Raw genomic sequence first — 19,860 nt, 5'->3', positions numbered from 1 at the left:
AGGCATGAAAGCCGGCTGGGTGACTGGGCCAGTCACTCGCTCTCTCAGCTAACTCACCTCACGGAATTGTTCTTGTGAGGAAAACAGAGGAGGAAGGAGTATAATGTATATCTGCTGTCTTGAATTATTTATAAAAATAAATGTGGGATATCAGTGATCCTTGCTTTATGACTGGTCTCTTAACAACCGTTCAAAGTTTCGATGAACCTCCCCAGAGCTACTTATGACCAGGTTCCAGAGTTCTGAAGGCCACACACACACTCTCTCCTGCCCCTGCAGTCAGATGACTACACTTAGAGTGCTTGGCAACTGGCTCACATTTAAAGCTGTGACTGCAGTATCCTTCAGTCACAATTTTTACACTTTTTGCTGGTTTCTGGTTTTTCTTCCAGTTTCCAGCAGAAAAATTAATGTGGCTTCACTTAACAACTGTGACATTTGCTTAATGACCACTGCAGAAAAGACTGTAAAATTGGGTGTGGTTATGTGGTGGTCTGCTTAACAACCAACACATCTTATGACTGTAATTCCAGGGTCAATTATGGTTATAAGTGAAGGGCTCTGTGTGTGTGTGTGTGTGTGTGTGTGTGTGTGTGTGTGTGTGAGAGAGAGAGAGAGAGAGAGAGAGAGAGAGAGAGAGAGAGAGAGAGAGAGAGAGAGAGAGAGAGAATCACATGGAACAACTCTGAGAATTCATCCAGATGTGTGGTCTGCAACATCATTCAAGTGCAGGACATCCAGCCCTTTCCTTTGTTTCCACTGGTTCCGCTGGGTGAGAACTATGGAAGGTGACGTTCTGCACTTGGAAGGTTATCAGGACAAATTGTCCTCCCCTCAGCAGTAGGAACACCAAAACATCTACAGGAAATTTTGTAATAGATGAGATTCAAAGTTGGAAAATAATCAATTTTAAGAAGGATGTGCAATTTCCTTTGAATAAGTTACATTCCCTCTAAAAAAGCAAGGAAGAAGAAGTTTGGAAATGCTCTTACGCTCCACAGTTTTACTTAAAATTGAAATGGCAATGGCCACAAGGCCAGGGAATTTTTTCCCCATTCTTAGCTGATTTGGTAACTGGATTTTCCCAAGAAAAGAACCAGGCCTTGCCTTAGTGATTTATGCTGTGTTACTGGCTTGTGTTCTTTTTCCTTTTAAGACTGGATTGCTGAAATATGTTCTTTGCAAGACTGCCTTAAAAGATATTTTAGAGTGTTTAGGTAGAGAATGTAGAAGGTTGCTTGTGGGAAATTGGCAAATGCAACAGGTTACACTTAATCTGTAGAAACTGCATTAGCTGAAGGTTGTCTCCAGGCCCAATTTAAAAACCTGCTTTCAGCCTTCACAGACCTAAATAGTATGAAGATCTGCCTAATGCATTCAGGCATACTCCGCTGTGTCAATCAAACACAGAACAGCCCATCATTAAGAGATGTCTTCTTAAAATTTCAGGCTGTCTTTTATTTAAAAACTGGAAGTTTTTAAGAAGAGACTGGACAGCCATTTGCCTGAAATGGTATAGGGTTTCCTGCCTGAGCAGGGGGTTGGACTAGATGACCTCAAAGGTCCCTTCCATCATCATCATCATCATCATCATCATCATCATCATCATCATTATTATTATTATTATTATTATTATTACAAGGTCTCAATTCTTTAAATATTTTAAGAATGTTCATTTTCTTTTGTTTAATAATAAGATGGTATTACATTATTTGTTCATGTATGTTAGATGTTTGGACTCTATGAGAGTATTAAACATTGATTTGTGCTTTAGATTGTAAGCCACCCTGAGTCTTCGGAGAAGGGCGGGATATAAATGGGATTAAAAAAAAATCCTGAAAAGAAGTAATGGCTGTCACAATGATACAGTAAGGATAATTAATATAACAGTAATTTCTACTTTCCTGTAATTTCTCATTTCCTGTTAAATGCATGGTCACATCCAGTCATGACTTGCTCTCACCTTATCTTGGGTTGTTTAGCACAATATCCTAGTCTGGCCTAACAATTGGATATATCCTGCCAGTTTCCATTTAAGTTCTAAGCAGATATGATCTTGTTTAGTTTTCTCAAGATTAGTTACAGTCAGCTAAATGATGCCACCCGGTGTGACCACAACAGCATTAAAAGAATGAGAGTAATTTTCTGCTCAACTCATCCAAACGTAACATGCTGCCCAAGCAGTGTGTGCCAGCCCAAGTCCAGTATCCTGTCCATTGTCCCATGTTGTTTCTTGTAAGTTTCATATCTTTCGGATAAAGTAAGCATGCCTACGTTTGACTTGTATCTTTTAAGAAAACACTTTATACGTTACATACTGTATAAAACATATGCTGTGCTAATATTAAGATATTGGGTTTCAAGATTTCTGCTAGGCAAAGAGTCCTTCATTGTTGATCTAATCCTTTTTTCCTTATATCCTAGCAATGAGACAAATAAAAAACCTCAAATGAAAAACAGTGAATGCCTTGTTCCTCTTAGGTGAAACTCCAGTGAACCAACCATCTGTGTCTTCTTAATCATTTATCTGAGGAAATTTTTACTCAGCCTTGAAAAGGGGAATAAAAAGGATCAATGCCCTGTCTTACAAGTGATCTTGCTGAGGCATAAATATAAAAGTAAGTCTTTATATTTCTATTACCCTTTCTATGGGAAACAGACTTCCAACAGAAACCACTGCTGCCTTTCGTTGCTCCATCATATTTGTTTTGCAAAGGCAGACCTCAACATGACCAGAACCACAATGAATCTCACCTGACCCTGGACTGCAGAAATTCCCAACTGACATTTCCTCCAATTCCTGTATCCACAAAGACATGGAGGGCATTCACTTGATTTCTCAGTATTGTTTTAAACCAGGGGTGTCAAACTCAATTTCATGGAGGGCCGCATCAGCATTGCGGTTGCCCTCAGGGGGCTGGGTGGGTGTGGCCAGGGTGGGTGTGGCCTACTGGGTGGGCGTGGCCAGGGAGTGTATGGCCTACTGGGTGGGCGTGGCCAGCTCTACATCGTTTGCATCAAGGGTACCTATGGGGGCCTGGGCAGGAGTGGGACAGATCTGAGGGTCTCTGGCAGGAGGAGGGTCTCTGGGCCAGGGCCAAGGCAGTGGGGGCCGTTCCCTCACTCTTTCCAGGATGGCTTCGCGGGCCGCATGAAACCACTTTGCGGGCCGGATCTGGCCTCCGGGCCTTGTGTTTGACATGTCTGTTTTAAACTAAACTAGCATTGTCTGTAAACTTAGGTAAATTCCTATAAGATAGGTATAATGGTCTCCCTGCAGCCTGAAATCTTGAGTCTTTCTCCTTTTTTAGTTCTCTTGCTCTTTCCAGAAATGGGATAGTGAAGTTATTAACATGAATTGAATGAAAACTTAGACATTAAGACAAACATTTTCAGTTATTTTCTAGAATATGTAGGAAAGATACTTTGGTACATGCTTGGTACAATGTATTTCTCATTGTTCTGGCAACCCTGAACAATATTTATAAATGTTGGTCATGGAAGCAATAATAATTGGGAGGCTTCTATGCCATTTATTTCTTATCCCAGTTTGGTAGGTATGATGGTTGAAAGTGTTCTTGCCATGATGATAAATTTAGTTGGAATCATGACAAGAACAGGTCTAATGCAGAATATGATAAGAAAGAAAGGGCAGAAGTCTGATGTCATAATTGTTCAGAATTAAAGCTTATCATTTGCAATCCATTAACTAATCTTAAATGTCACAGTATATGTGAAACTATAGAAGACTACTGCAGCTATGAAGTACACTATATTTACTCTCTGAGGTAGGCTAGGCTATATATATTTAGTTATTTCAATGTTCATTCTGAACAACTTTTTTTAAAGAAGTGCTTCTTTAAGAAGTTACTTTTAAAAAAATCAATACTTTGTCTCTAGAAAAGGGAATATTTTGCCAAGGTTTCTGTCATCTGAATTGATTAGGGCATATTGGCTGAAGTCTGCAGCATCACTAGTGCCAAATACCAACTTTTTACCTGACATTACTATTTTGTGACCTTTTAAGAAATTCCTTATGTAGATAAGCAGTGAGCAACTATACAAAGAAACACGAGTAACCACTCAATCCTTAAAAAAAAACTTGAATTCACACAAAGAAATATTCCTATTCCAAACTTTAGGTCTCGCTCTTGCCTAAAGAAATGTAGAATAGTAATTATATACATCAAAAATGATGTTCAATTGAAAATACGTGGCATCTGACAATATCTCTGCCAATTTTCAGTATTCAGTATTGCTTATCTATAGATTTAAATATTTAAAACATGCTATTGATGTAACATGCTATTTTCAGAAGCATTACTTCCTGGATATTATTGGTGAAAACTATGCCTACACAAAACTATCTCAGATCTCCTGGACTGTTCTTGTGCAACTAAATACGTATTAGCAGTTCAATTGTCTTTAGATGCCAGACATAACTCTGCAAAAGTTATGCACATCTGATAATATTAAGGACAGCAAATATAGAAAAAAAATCCACCAAAAGATTCATATTATTGGTCTGAAATGTGTAGAAATATATTATTAATGCATTTTCTATCATTTATCTAGCAGTACCTGTAGATAAACCTTTTTTGCACCAGGGATATAATCTGCAATTTTGCCAAAGATCAATCGACCAATTCCTGAAGTAATGCCAAGACAAAGCAGAAGTGTCACATCTGGAACATGGTCACCAATACGTTCTTTCACATGTTTTAGCTATTTGGAAGGAGGAAAAACAGGATTTTAATATAACAAAAAATCTAAGAAGTAATACTTTAGTTTAAAATCAGCCATATTTTAAAATTTTACAGTATTACATTTGTGCACATTGTTTAAACAATCATATCTCAGCTTTATAAATTTGTTCAGTAATGTTCCTCTTTTGTTCTTCTATTTGTGATGTAATCAATGGAATGCAGAACCAGCTTCAAATTATGACTTAGCTTTGTACTGTAGCCAGTCATAATATCCTATCCTGACTAATTAGAGATTTCTTAGTTTAATAACAGCCCATATAAACGGACAAATAAGCAGCACTCATTGATAAAATACTTGTTTATATCTCAACTTTATAAACCAAGATAAGATTGAAAGGATGTAGCTAAGCTGTTCTCATTTATAAAAATCATAGAACCAACTCACAACAGATACAATATCTGCATATACAAATGTAACTAGGTCATATTGCCTTCAGTTTCCCTATTGTAATTACAAAGTTGGTTGGTTTCAATCATATAACTACCAGACTTGGACTTGGAAAAATATAAGAACTGGGAAACCCATGGCTTTCTTAAAAGGGTTAAAAACAAGTCTTAAAGCTACACTTTGTAATCTTTATAATCAAAAGCTCAAGTAATAAGAAAAGCAGCTATGAACTGCTGCCATATTTGCAGAATGTCTTCCATGAACCAACATCTAACCAATGATAATTCTAACAGCATCATTTGTAAGCTGGAAAAACACATGTAACTCAGTGAATATTCCACTCTGTGTTATTCAGCATAATTATGGTCCTAACTAACTTTTTACTGGGCAAATGTGTTAAAAGAAAAATGAATGAAGGGTTCTTATCCAGCACCTGTGTCAGAGAGAGACTGGCTAAGCCAGGGGGAGGATTCTAGCAGGGAATTAGTCTGGAATCCTTATGTAGGCACAAAAGGGCAAGGTCTGACCCCCCCACACACACACACCTGAATGCCACTGAACCTTATCTAGTCTTTTCTAACTGCAGGCTGCCAGTCTGGGAAGATTCCTGTGAAATAGGCATGAGCAATAAAGTAGTTAATTGAACTCTTCACATGTGGATCTCATTGTTCAAACCTGATAACCCGTTAATTCATGAGAATCAAATTGTTTTTGTTCAATAAAGACAGGAATATGTTCAGAAAAATAAACAAGGACAAAGCTATGTGTAGGTATAAACACTTTATAAAAGAAAAGTATCTAAATATTAAACTTAGAGTATGAAAAGAGTCAAGAAGATGTGAAATTATTCTTAAATATTGTATGAGTTTAAGAATTATTTAAATTTAAAGGATCAAAATTAGAAGTAGAAAAGAATTATACTGCACGTATCACAAATTATTGGACACTCCAAGCAAGAAGGCCTTTAAAGCTGTATAAACAAAATAACCAGAATTCTCATTCGTCTCACAAACCCATTTAACTGAAAGGTTAAAGAGATTAATCAATAAACCCCACTGTTAAAAATGATCTTTTAAATGTTCATTTTATTCATACTATTTTGATTTTTAAAAAAACTCTGTCAAAGGCCAAAGTTTTAGATCGTATCAGCTTTACAAAACACAGTAATACTGTTGAAAAGTAGAACTGTTAGTATGTAAACACAGAACTCTTTCTATGGACAGGATTTATGCTTTTTTAAAACCATAAGAAATTCATTTAATCCCTTGCTACTACAGGAGAAATTAAACATTATAATGTTCTTAATATTTACAGGAAGAAGTGATCTATAATACCAAATAACAATATATTTTTTTCATAAATGAACCATCTGGTGCAAGCCATAGGGTTACCTACGTAAGATCTTTTCCACTACTTAGTTGAGAAGCTCTTTACTCAACTTTAAGTCTGCAGAAAGATGAATTGGCATGAAATTGGCTACCCAGCTGCTAATGCTTCTCTTGCTTCAGTTTCTTCTTTCCCAAATCAATTGTATGAGCTCCCTACAAAGGATGAGTGACAAAAATCTTGCTAGATTTTACCCACTTTCCAGATATCATTGTGGAGTGTATCAGAATACAATACAGGAGGCAACATTACTTCATAACTCAGGATGACTTAAGCCTCTCTCACTTAATGAGCTGTGCCAAGATGAAAGCAATCTCATTAGAATGCAGCAGAAAAAAAGATATTGCCAAGATATAGTAAGGTGCACATGGAGAGAGAAACTCATAGTTGCAATTTAGGAACACCAATTCAATATTCTAACAAACCTGAGCAAAATCTGAAAGCAAGGGGACTCTAACTATCTTAACATATACTTCTGTGTTCCTTGTTCTTAGACATACTAAGAACAAACACTTGGACCTGAAAGCATATCAAATGTATTTCAGAGAATGTTTTCCAAATAAATGTTCTCAGGAATACCATGTCAAAACTGAGTATTTGTGACTTCAGCTATAAGCTATTCTAATGTCCTTCAGGAAGATTTTAATGATCTGGCTCTTCCAACCAAACCTAGCCCCAGATTATTTGTGAATCCTGTGGTATGCTATGGGCTCTTACAATTTTGCACTCCTGCAGTTGGTTATCTATTATGTGCGTGTGTTAATGTTTCATTATGTTTCTCACTGATTATATATTCTCTGCAGAGTTAGATGACAATTAAATGACCTGCAAAGCCAACTAATAAATAAATAAACCATTGTCAAAAATCACTGGATTATCTTGCACCAGATGATGCTTTCACATTCTAGACTACTTCATGTAACTGTTGTCAAGGTAAAATGGGATCACACCTCCCAGAATCATTTTGAGAAAACATTAACAAAACAAATTCTAAAGATCTATTTAGATTAGTTAGACTCAGTATGCTCTAAAAATGCATTTTTAAATGTCAAAGGAAAGCAACACAAAAGACCTGCACTTGGAGAAAATTCTATCTGTCTCTTTCTATTTATCTATCTGTCTAGTCTAGTGTACCAAAAAAGGCCCCATAGACAATTTATTATATAAATTATATTAAATACTCAAATATTTTCTCCTGAACATATCCTAGTCATTTGACTCATGGCCTTTAAAAATTCCTACGTACAGTAGCATTTTCATTGAAAAAGATTGCTAAAACATTGATCTATGGGATCTGACTTTTGGCTATCTGTCTGTCTGTCCGTCCATTCCATCTCTGTTATTGTGACTCTCTGAAAACTTCACAGGAACTTAAATAGCAAAGGTTCAGGAAAAAAAAGTTGGGCATAGTGTTCTGTTAATTATCCTGCCTGCCTCATATATCTTTGCAAGTATATCTTTGAAATGCAGATGTTCATAATCCACAATAAATTTAAAATTGATAGACATATATTCTATACACAAATACGAATAAATATGTTTTCTTATTTATATATAAAGCAGATAAAACAAACATCCCCCCCCCAAAAAAAAAGAGTGATAAAATTTATACCATCTTATGCGACATGGCTGTTAATGTGCATGAACTTCAATAAAAGGCTTTCAACCATTTGAAATGCAGCTACCTCACAGAATGCAAACTACCTTCTAAAGAAGTTAAAAGAAGTTTTGTGAAATAAGAAAAAGAGTGCCCCATCTTTTATTTTCTCTTCATCTGACTGCCTCTATGTAACCTCCGGCATGTGTGATCTCAGCAGCAAGACCTGAACGGCCTTTTATTATCTCATTAATTCACCAGAGTTGTTGGTACCCTGATGCTTGAATCAATAACATTACACTCCTGCTCTGGAAAAAGTGTTGGAGTTGTATCCCTGCACTTTTTTTAAAAAAAACAGTCACACACTACCAGCAGTTTACTTTTATCAAATGTTTACCCAGCAAAAGCTATTAAAAATATAATATAGTTTTAATTTTTATCACATGAAGATTGCATTTGATACAGGAGAGAATCAAATGTTTCTCTTCTGCTGACTTGGAAGAAGGAATCTTGTTTGGTTTTATCCTCAGAGCAAAATAGTCCTATTCAAAATCAGTCAAGCTGGGTACATTTCATCTCAATAAAGCTCAAAATGTAACTATTTTTGTTGTTTCAATCCTGAAACAAAACTATCTGAACAAGCATGTTTTGTTTTGAACTTAAAAGCAACTTGCTTGAAAGCTGTTTCCTATGACTCAGTTCTCAAAATGTCAGTATTTGAAACGGTCAGATTTTGTTCCGAAAGAACGCAGAACTCACGTCTCCTTTGAGCTTGGAACACCTTGAAGGCTTTGAGCTTAACACATTTTGCATGACGCTACAGAAGAATAAAGGTTTCATTATTCACAAGAGACACAGGTTCCTACCAAAGGTTTCTCCTTCTTTTCCTTCTTTAAAAAGAATGTGTCTCTAAGTGGTTCTTCCCTTTTCTCATCTCAGGTAAGATATGCAGAAGCTGTAAGTCTACTCACTTTTCCTTTTTAAAGCATCTGAACTGTTATATATTTTAATGCCACAATTAAGGAGAAAAAATTCTGGTGCTGACAAGTGGTAAATACATGAAACAAGGGCTTTCATTTAAATGGTTCATCTTGATAGGCCTGATACTGAATAACATGATTACATAATAGATGAGGGTACAATTCATTCTTGGGAGAAAAAAGAAGGGATTGAATGAAATATATACATTGAAATACATACATTGAGAGCAAAGAAATCACCTTGTAGAGAAATAGTGAACACAAAACAATGCTTCTTCCCATATGTTTCTACCAAAGCTTTTCATGAAGGCCCTGCTCCAAGCATCTATGCAGACTGAGAAATGTTGGACAGCTATTTTGGAACAGGGGACTTGGTGGCTCAGTGGGTTATAATGATGCTGGAGACGGTCTTTGATCCAGCGGTTTGAGCCCTAACGCTGCATGGCAGAGTGAATACCCAACACTTGCCTCAGCTTCTGCCCACCTAGCAGTTCTAAAGTGTGTTGTATTCTAGAAGATTAAATAGGTACCACCTCAGTGGGGAGATGAGCTAGTACTCTGTGCAGGTGGTCAGTTTCCTACTGGTTTTGAACCTTGCTGGTTGTGATGCTCATTTGCAAGATGCCTCTGGTGGAGGGAGGAGGCCTTGGCTGATGCTGCAGAAAGAGATGCTCATCTTTCTTTCTGGTGTGAAGCTAGTCTGCACTCCTGTGATGCACCTTGTGAACATGTACCCACAATAGTAAATAGGCAGCCAAACTACTACTCTGCATTAGCATTGTAGTCTCCTGGCTAAAGTAACAATACCATATTATTATTATTAATAATAATAATAATTATTATTATTATTATTATATTATTAGTATTAGTATTAGTATTATTATTAATCTTTTATTCATTAAACATGAACCTCAGTCAACTGAACATTCAAACTGACTGGCACTAATGGTTCACACGGGTTGCTGCCAGCATCCTAGGTATTTACCAGGTACCTCCTTAAAATGTAAGATGTTCCAAGTAGTGCCGTTTTTTGTAGCATTGCTGGAGTTATTGCAGGAAGCTGCAGTTTCTTGATGTATTTTGCAAAGTTTTTGGACATAGTTACCAGTGCCCCAATGACAATGGGTATCACTGTTACATGTTTCATCCATAATCGTGCAGTTTTGATGGCCAGGTCGTGGTATTTTGTAATTTCTTCCAGCTCTTTTTCTTTGACTCAGTGATATCAATCAGCTGTACGCTTCGGTTCCCTAGGACTGCGATATCTGGCATGTTGTGTTCCAAATGGCGATCTGTCTGTATTCAAAATTCCCACAAGATCTTCACCCTCTCATCCTCAACAACTTTTTCCACCCTATGTTCCTATGACTTTTTGGACACAGGCAAGTTGTATTTTTTACATCATAATAATCATCATCATCATCATCATCATCATCATTATTATTATTATTCATTGCGCAGTCAGCCAGAAGTTCAGACTGGGATTTGGCATTTTTGTCTACCTATCGAGTCCTTACCAAGGAGCTGGGATAGGCAGATGTGGATGTTTGATGGTATTATAGATATCGTCACAGGATGGAAGCAGTTCCTAGTAAGGCTGCCTTTTGCAATTGACTAATGGTGAATTTGTCAATGCCAATGGTGTTCAAGTGGTGATCCAGTTTTTTATATTATTATTATTATTATTATTATTATTATTATTATTATTATTATTATTATTATTATTATTTTCAGTCTTTTTCAATACTAGATCCACAATTATGGAATATTTTCCTCCAAAGTTCTGCCTAGTGCTTTCTTTGTTCTTTTTTCTAGGCACTGGGCAAAAGCCTTTTTATTCTCTCAGATCTTTTAACTTCATTGCATTTCCACCATTATTTGTAATATTATTTAGTTTGGTTTTATTTCAACTTTATTATTTTTATCTGCTTTTTATTGTTTTACTATATTGTAGTAAATTTCCTTTTATTTCTTTTAAATCCAAACTGTTGATGGCTTTTATTTGCAATTATTTAAAACAAATACATGTAAAATAAATTGCCTGCTTTTATTTATTATTATTGTTCCCACTTTTAAATGCAGAACCATACCAAACTGATGCATATTGCATATAATATATCATATACTTTTGGACCATTCCTACGACCAGAGCTCTGATTATAAATGCTAAGTTGGCAAATAATGTTATATGAATGATATACTTTGCTTTTTATTTTTCAAACACTGCTCCCTTCCCCAGCTGCATGAGACCATTTTTGGAAATGGTTTGAAAAAGTGACATGAAAACTGCTTCTGTGTTTTGCTGGAAAGGGGCTCAGATATTTCCTTGCATGGTTTCTATGTATACACCCAGAACAAGTTCCAACTTCTCTCAAAAGATTATCAATATTTGCATTATAAATACAGAATTTATATTCAGTGGAGTGACTTCCATTGCCTAAAATAAGGTTACTTCCACATAGGCATGCACAGGATAATAGGCATTAAATTCCTCCTAAGATATCCATATAAAAAAAATTCACTGCATATCAATTATTTTTAATATAATACAGTGAACTAACACCAGTCATGTGTTATTGTATGGACCAATGATTAAATTTATTTAACTCTCATTCCTTATCTTTTTTTAAAAAAAAAATCTAATCTTTCCCGTCTCTAATTTTATCATGGAAATTCTTAGAAAGCCTCTCTTCTAAGAAAATATGTACAAGAAAGTAAATGGTCACTAATAATTATAATATTTGATCACCACTTTTGCCTGCTGTACCTGTAAAGACTGTAGTATAATATGGAAACAGATATTTCCTTCCACTTTCATTGTGGAGAGGGAGGGAGGGAGGGAGGGGAGAGAGAGAGAGAGAGAGAAAGAGAAAGAGAGCGACAGAGAGGCTAAGTGTAAAGATATAGCAAATACGGTGCTGTTAAAGGGGGGCGAGGGGGGGGGAAGCACTAACCTGCACTGTCAAATTGCAGCAGAAGTTGAAATCTGAAGGAAAATAAATGTAAAGATTAGAAAAGCAAGTAAAGCACATAAGAGTCATGGAAGTTTGGGGCCTTACAAATATTAATGTAAAAATCAAGGTCACACTTTAATGCACAAGTAGCATATTAAATCCGGATAGAGAAAGTTAATGAAAAAGAAACACGACACAGAGACAAAGAGCACAGAAAAAAGACAGGAGAGAGATGATGGGATGATTAATTATGGCTAATATTCATAAAGAATAATCCTGAAAATAGTACTGTTTGGTTCATATATAATTGAAAAACACAAAATAATGTCTTTGAAGCAGTTAGTTGCTATCAAGGCAAATAGGCAAACAAAAATGGCTCAGAAACAGTTAAATAATATAAGACTGAATTCAGGTTATAAGTAAATGGGAATATTTGCCTAAGTAAGCTGATATAAAGAAGCATAAAAAACAGCTGCAACTGGGTTTTGCCCTTGAGGCAGTTTATATGGGAAAAAAACCTAGAGAAATTTGCAGTGATGCCATTCAATCCCTATATATTTGTTTTTTTCCAGTTTTGATGTATTCAAATTATTAAGAAAAGTATACAGAAAAAGTACTGATAAAGATGACACCTATTTGAAGCTGACAACGACAGTTGGAGGCATCCCTGTTAATGTGAAAGGAGAAAGGTTCTGCAATTCTCACCTCGATCTGCAGCTCCCATAGCATATTTTCTGCTATTAATGAACTAGTTCAGAGGTAGGCAACCTTGGCTCTTTTATGACTCGTGGACTTCAACTCCCAGAATTCCATGGCTGGCTCAGGAATTCTGGGAGTTGAAGTCCACGAGTCATAGAAGAGCTGAGGTTGCCTACCTCTGAACTAGTCCAAATGCCAAGATGTCTTTCCATAGAATTACGAAGTGTGTCACGTATCCTGACTTAGGTTTACCCTAAACCAGGGTTACTCGATCACAAGTGAATTTTGGCCTGTTAATATACCTCTTTTTCCAACATCTGATTTTGGGGACATTCTCCCACAACTACCATTACTCTTCATTTACAATGATTTACCAACTACCAAAGTAATCATTGCCTTTTAACAACTATAAGCAGGGTGCAGCTGAAATCAAAACTCTTGGCAACTAGATTCCTATGCTTCTTAAGGCCTACAGTCTACACCTCTTGGCTAGCAAACAGCCTTGAGAGAGAACCTGCCAGGGAACAATCCAGATTCTCCTTATCCTAGGATGGCTCTACATTACCTGATGTGACACAGAACCGTCCATCTATATCAGCCATGTCAAACTCACGACATCATGTGACGTTGCGCGATGTATCGCAACTTTTTCCTCATTGCCGGCAATGGAGTGGGTGCGGTTTCGGTATGATGCATCCGGCCTGCGGGCCGGCAGTTTGACATGCCTGATCTATATGGTACTAAAACTCTTGTGTCTGTTTGATACTTTGTAACCTTTAATTGGGCGAAATGCTGCATCATACGGTAAAACTTTGTCAACTGAAGTTTTTCAAATGGGTTAACCTTCAGAATGCTGGGACCCATTGTTCCTGAGGGAATGAAACTTGGTTGTTGTTTTTTTGCTGCTTGAATGCTACTGTGCTGTTGCTATTCAGTACTATTGTTCTGCTGTATTATCAGCTATAATCACATGATCCTCATTTTCAATGTTCCCTGACAACATCCCACAAGTTGATTGAAAACCCAGAAGGAACTGATGTGACTGCCAACACTAGATGCCATCTTCCCACTAGCAAAGTCCTTGCCTGGGGGAAGCTTGCAAGGAGAAAATCAATGAAGAAATGAGCCATCCTCTACCTGTCCTCTGCACTTGCACTCCATTGACCTCTAGCCCACCTAGCCTTGCTTCCTCCCCAACCTAGCAACAGCCACTGCCTGTTGAAAAGGGGAGGGGAGGGGAGGGGAAGGGAGGAGAGAGAGGGAGGAAGGAAGGAAGTGATCAAGGAAGGAACAGGAAGGAAGGTAGATTTATGAGGTCACTGTCAGCTTCCCCTAAGGCAGGGGTGTCAAACTGCTGGCCCGTGGGCCGGATGCGTCATGGCAAAACCACGCCCACCCCATTGCCAGCAATGGGAAAAAAGTCATGATACGTCGCGACACATCATGTGACGTTGTGAGTTTGACACCCCTGGTGTAAGGGAAATCAATAGGGTAACTGACACTACTCACACTGATTTTTTTTTGCCCACGCATAATCATTCTTGTATCTCTGTTCAAATAAGAGGTATCTCTGAAACAATGGCCCAATGGGTCACTGCTTGTCTACTGAAAACTATAGTTGGTCTTTTCTGGGCTTTTAGGGAAGCCAGAACAGGGGCTGTATTCATGAGGTGACCAAAATGTCTTGTCAGGTTGCCTGTCAATTGCTGTGCACATTATTGACATACAGTGTATTTGAAGCACAAGAGTCAGGAACTATCGTTCACTTGAAATACATATCACGTCAAGTGTCCCTTTAATTAGATATTTTAACTAGTTTTTATGATAACCTAGTGATGAACAGTAGAAGTTTAGATTCATTATTAAGAAAAAAATGTTCATTATTATCTATCAAGAAGTAACTGAAACTCCAATCTGTAGAGATTAAGATGAGACTATACCAGGCTTTTCCGACCTTATTCCATCCAAAAATGATAGCTCTGAACTGCTATTTTCATCGGGACATCTAGAAGAAAGAAGATGATTCTTGTTTGCTCTATTAGAGTTTGTATTAGTTTTATTCTTGTGTTTACAATTTTCAATAAAATTATATGTTCAAAAATAGAAGAAAGAAAATAAGTGGGCAAAAGTCTGCTTTACAAAAATACATTCCTCCCAAAAATCAACTAGAATTTGGCAATTTTAGTTGTATTTTCCAATCTGAATGAGCCTTAGTGCAATTATATGAAATGACATTTTTACTGTAAAGAATTAAATAGGCACTGGTATGTTAGTATCACATTATACATTATATCACATTTTATCAAAAGCTCTCTCTCTCTCTAACCCCTAATAAATAAATTGAAAGCTGCAGCCCAATGCAGAAAATCTATCCACACATTACATTATTTCTCTTTGGGTATGCAATGTTATACAGAGCACAGGTTAAGATAATTTAAATGAATTAATCATGAGATATAAGAAAAAATGCAACTAAATCCCCTTTATACCAATATCATTTACTATACACTGTCTATCTTCACAACCATCCTTATTTCCACCACATCACAGACTGAATTATAGGTTGCCTTTTGTTCTTTAAACTTCCTTCCTTCCTTCCCTGTTTTTGTTTTCTTTACTTGTTTGTTTTTGAGGAGCTGATTTGGTCTTTCTCTTCTTCATCCATACATTTTTCCCTTACATTGCATTTACAATTTAATCCTGATTCATTGGTTCTCTTATGACCAAACCACCAATGTACTTTTATACTTGCCATTTATTTTTGCATTTAATTCATATTCATGCAATATTCGTTCATTCTCAACCCTATCTCTACATTTTATTATAAACACTTAAGTATTTCTATTCCCATTACATTATATCAGTGTTTATATTTCTCTTCTGAATGGCCCAGTCGCCTTTTCTATACTCTCCTGTCTCATTTCCACCCATTCATGTAATCTACAGAATAATTTTTCACTAATTTTTGCTAATTTTGCTTAAAAAAATTGCTAATTTTTGCTAGATTGCATCTATTCAGAATGTTTCCCCAAACCCATCACTTTTTCTTCCATTCACTGGAATGTAACATGCATCAGTTTGTTGTTTCCCACTTTCACACCTACCTATAATTTGTATGTCATACATTTGACATAAAATTTAACCATTTTAGTTAGAATTACACCTTTTCTTTGCTGCATGAATTCATCTGCTCCATTTATAAAATCAGACTACCTTAATTCAAGTTGTATCTTTCAGATGCTATTACACAAGACAATTACAGGGGATCTACCTTCATTTTATCCCCACATCCCTATGAGGTAAACTGAGTTTAGAGAGACTGTCACAAAGTCATCCCATATCCTTCCACGGCTGAGAGTGGATGAACCTGGCCTCCACAATCCTAGCACAACAGCTTTATTACTATACCATACTGACTCTCAGATTTTGTAGTTGAATTTCTGGTTGCTGTTTTTTTTTTGAGTTAGCAAGCCTCCTCTGTGGCAGCCATTGAAAACTGAAATCAGTTTCAAAATTAACTTATTAAAACTTTAATTTGCCCAACCAATCTTGTCAGTCTTGACTTGGCCTCTTCAGAGTCAAATTAAAAAAATATGAGCTACCCTTATTCTGAATTTGTGCCTGGTTCCAGTGCTTACTGTTCTATATGTTGTTGCACCATTTTTTCCCCAACATAGAGATTTCATGTCATGTTCACAAAATGTCCGAGAGACATCCATATCCCTGCCCTCAGCTCAGAATTATTCCCCTGGCTGTACCCTAAACAAAGTTGCTTCAAGGGGATCCAAGGAGATGCACTTAGAACAATTATTCCCAAATTCACTTCTTCCGTCAACTAGGTCAGTGTAATCTTAAAAAAAAAAGCATGGTTGTACATGAAGGAAAAAAAACTCACTTACTGCCTGCACAGAACAAGAAAACAGATGGAAAAAATATTCAAAGGCAAGGACTCTGAAATCAAGAAACTCCCTTTTTGTGACCAGATGCAAACTTATATTGTTCAAGCTATTCTAATAGCTAATTATTCAGCATCAAGTTTCTCTACGTCAAATTTCTTGGCTTCATAAATCACCAAACAAGTTCTCTGAAGAAGTACAAGTTGTCCTTGACTTGAGACCACATCTGAGATCAAAATTTCTATTACTAAGCAAAAATGTTGTTAGGTGAGTTTTGCCCCATTTTATGGCCTTTCTTGCCACAATTGTTAAGTGAATCACTGCAGTTAAGTTAGTAGCACAGTTCTTAAGTGAATCTGGTTTCCCCATGGGGTTTGCTTGTGAGAAGTTCACAAAAGGTGATCACATGCCCCGGAACACTGCAACTGTCATAAATATGAACCAGTTGCCAAGCATCCAAATTTTGATCACGTGACCACGGGGATGCTGCAATGGTCGTAAGTGTACAAAATGGTCATAAGACACGTTTTTCAGTCTTGTAATTTTGAACGCTCACCAAATGAACGGTTCTGAATTGAGGACTACTGTAATGTCAGCAAGGTTGGACTACAGTTATCACATTTCCCAGGCATTAAAAGTATCAATTATAATCTCAAGGTTTCCACATTTTTCTGTCAAGCATGAAAACATCCTAAACTGAGAAGGGGTCAGATGTCCTGCTCTGTATCTTTGTTTTCATCAGTATTCATTGTCTACAGAATACAACAATAGAGATGGGCCCTAATGGATTCCTTTTCCTTCCTCTAACTTACCCAAGGTGATGTGGATGGGGAAAAAGGGGAAGCTAACACAGCAAATAAAAACTGAATACAGTACAGTAAAAAGATGTGGAGCAAGAAGTGTAATAGAAAACAAGAGAGCAACAAAGAAGAACTGCCCAAATATTAAAATATGTGCAGTTGCAATTAAAACTATACATTTCCAGTTCTATCGTTCTACATAGGACAGGCACCGATGTAAATTTCCCTTCTCATGTAACATATAGCCAGAAAACTAGAAATTTTGAAAGTGATCACCAAAAATATTTTCCTAATATAAAGCAGAAATGAAAAGGGTACAATAGTTTTTCTAAAAAAAAAAGTAATCGTTTCAGAACTGTAAATTCATTAATTTGAATCAGTTTCAGAAAAACTGTACAAGTTCTAAGGATGTAAGAAAGGTTATTTTAAAATGAAATGTGAACTAACATTTTAAGTAATAAACATGAACTTGTATCATTTTATCACCCAACTATAAGTTTTCTTTGCCTTACTAAATTTCATCCTAGGTTCAGACATAGAGAACAAATCCATTCTTGCTGTCCACATGTTAGAGTTGTCCTAAAGATTTGTTAAGTTTATCATTTCTTATATAATATCCTAATTCTATCTTAGACAAGATGAATCGCATGTAAATCTAATAAATAAATTCACATGACTGTATCTCAATTAAACAGACCAAGATGTTTTCCCCCAGTTCCTTTGCTCTTCTTTTCATAGCACACAAACATAATGAATTAATTAGATTTTTATTCACTCAAAAAATAAATATTAGCTGTAGCATAAATTAGTATCTTAAATAGACTTCAAACTACAAAACCTAACAGATAAAAAAAAGAAATACTGGCTGATTGAAGGTTTCCTAGTTTAACAGTAATCCCCAAAGAGGGTATTTTGGGCTTAGGTCTTTAAAAAAATCTAAATATTTTAAACATAAAGTTGATTATATTCACTCATGTAAGCAATAAATTATGAAAACAAAAAAAAAAGTATGGATACTTACTAGATGAACATAAGGTATGAAATATCCAAATAAAGCAGCCGGAATCCCCAGAGCCCAGATTCTATAACTCAAAATTTTGAAAATGGAAAAATTGCACACTTCTTTTGCTGGAGGCAATTTGAACTTCTTCCCTTTTTCACTTTGTTTGGTCCTAGGCATGAGGGGTTTGTACGTAAAGCCAGCCAGGAAGAGAATAAACACAAAAATGCATAGGATTTGAAATGTCCCAGAGAGGCCAACAGATCTGACCAGTTCATCTAAAAGAAAAGGCAGTGTTATAGTGAACAAACTACTCCCGGCCGTAACAATGCCATTCACCAGTCCCAGACGCTTCTTGAAATAATGTCCCAAAATGACCAGGGATGGCTGATAGGTAAATGAACAGCCGCAGCCAAACAAGATTCCATAGGTGAAATACAGGGGTCCAAGTGAACTACAACAAACAGAGGACAGGGTTAAATGTGGTCTTCTGCGTATTTTCCTTTTTTTATTTTTATTTTTCAGTGTTGTTTTATATTGAGTTTTGGATATTGTTAGAAAATCAAAGATAATTTAGTACTCATGATGCTGGCTGTACTCTAAAATATTGTTTATAAGTCATATCTACAAGGCTATATTTCCATAATGTTTACATTTTTATCCCCAAAATATAACTTTGCATAGTTCAAACCAACATTAATTATGCATTAAATATATTTTCTGACTATGTTTTCCACATGGTTTGCATAATGAAGAAAAATATTTCTTGTGATATGGAAACTATAATTCTGTTACAGCTTAAAAGTACATTTGACCTTTTCTGCAGTCATATCACACTGTTGATTCATATTCAGGTTCTATTCCCATCATATACTTGATCATTTGGCTCCTATTTCCTAAGAGAAGAACACTAACAAGGTGTATGCTATATTTTATTTTGTTATTTTCATCCAATTTTTCTAATTTATGGAGATTAAATCAAACTGAATTTTGTTTTTATCTTTCAAGTTCGCAGTCTCCAAACTTTTCATTGCATAACATTTATAAGTTAAAAAAAATGAGCATCCTCACTATATTATTTATTTATAAATTACATCCATGGAGTAATATTGTAATATATTATGCACATTATAAAACATACACCCAAAATATATATTTTAAAAGGATGAGATAAATATAGACATTCTATTCTTTCTTGCACTTCAATGGATTATCTTATGCATATCCCATTTTTGAAACCAATACGTATCATTTGTAAATTTGATAAATGCACTGTTTATCTCTTCTGTGGCCATATAAAAAAGGCATCTTCTGAAAATTTCATTAGCTTACTGGAAGTGTCAAGGGAAGCTTCACAGCATGATTGAAACTCATGAATAGAAACCATTTCCAGC

General features: G+C 36.1%; 1 protein-coding gene across 2 annotated transcripts in view; it reads right to left on the bottom strand.

Annotated features, from left to right (window-relative positions):
• The window catches only part of SLC16A10 (solute carrier family 16 member 10), a 49,844-nt gene that overhangs the window by 6,776 nt on the left and 23,208 nt on the right, over positions 1-19,860 (bottom strand). For both annotated transcript variants that reach the window (XR_014028464.1, XM_081343659.1), the window contains exons 3-4: positions 18,488-18,920; positions 4,582-4,725 (exon numbers count right to left, since the gene is read on the bottom strand). Coding sequence is in view for 1 of the 2 variants with exons in the window: in XM_081343659.1 (XP_081199785.1) it covers positions 4,582-4,725; positions 18,488-18,920 (577 nt within the window). In the remaining variant the exon portion in view is untranslated. The remainder of the gene's footprint in view (positions 1-4,581; positions 4,726-18,487; positions 18,921-19,860) is intronic.

Source organism: Vipera berus, assembly GCF_964194415.1.
Source record: "Vipera berus genome assembly, chromosome: 1".
Taxonomy (NCBI): Eukaryota; Metazoa; Chordata; class Lepidosauria; order Squamata; family Viperidae; genus Vipera; species Vipera berus.
The sequence above is the reverse complement of the archived record's forward strand: the minus strand, read 5'-3'. Positions and strand labels throughout refer to the sequence as shown.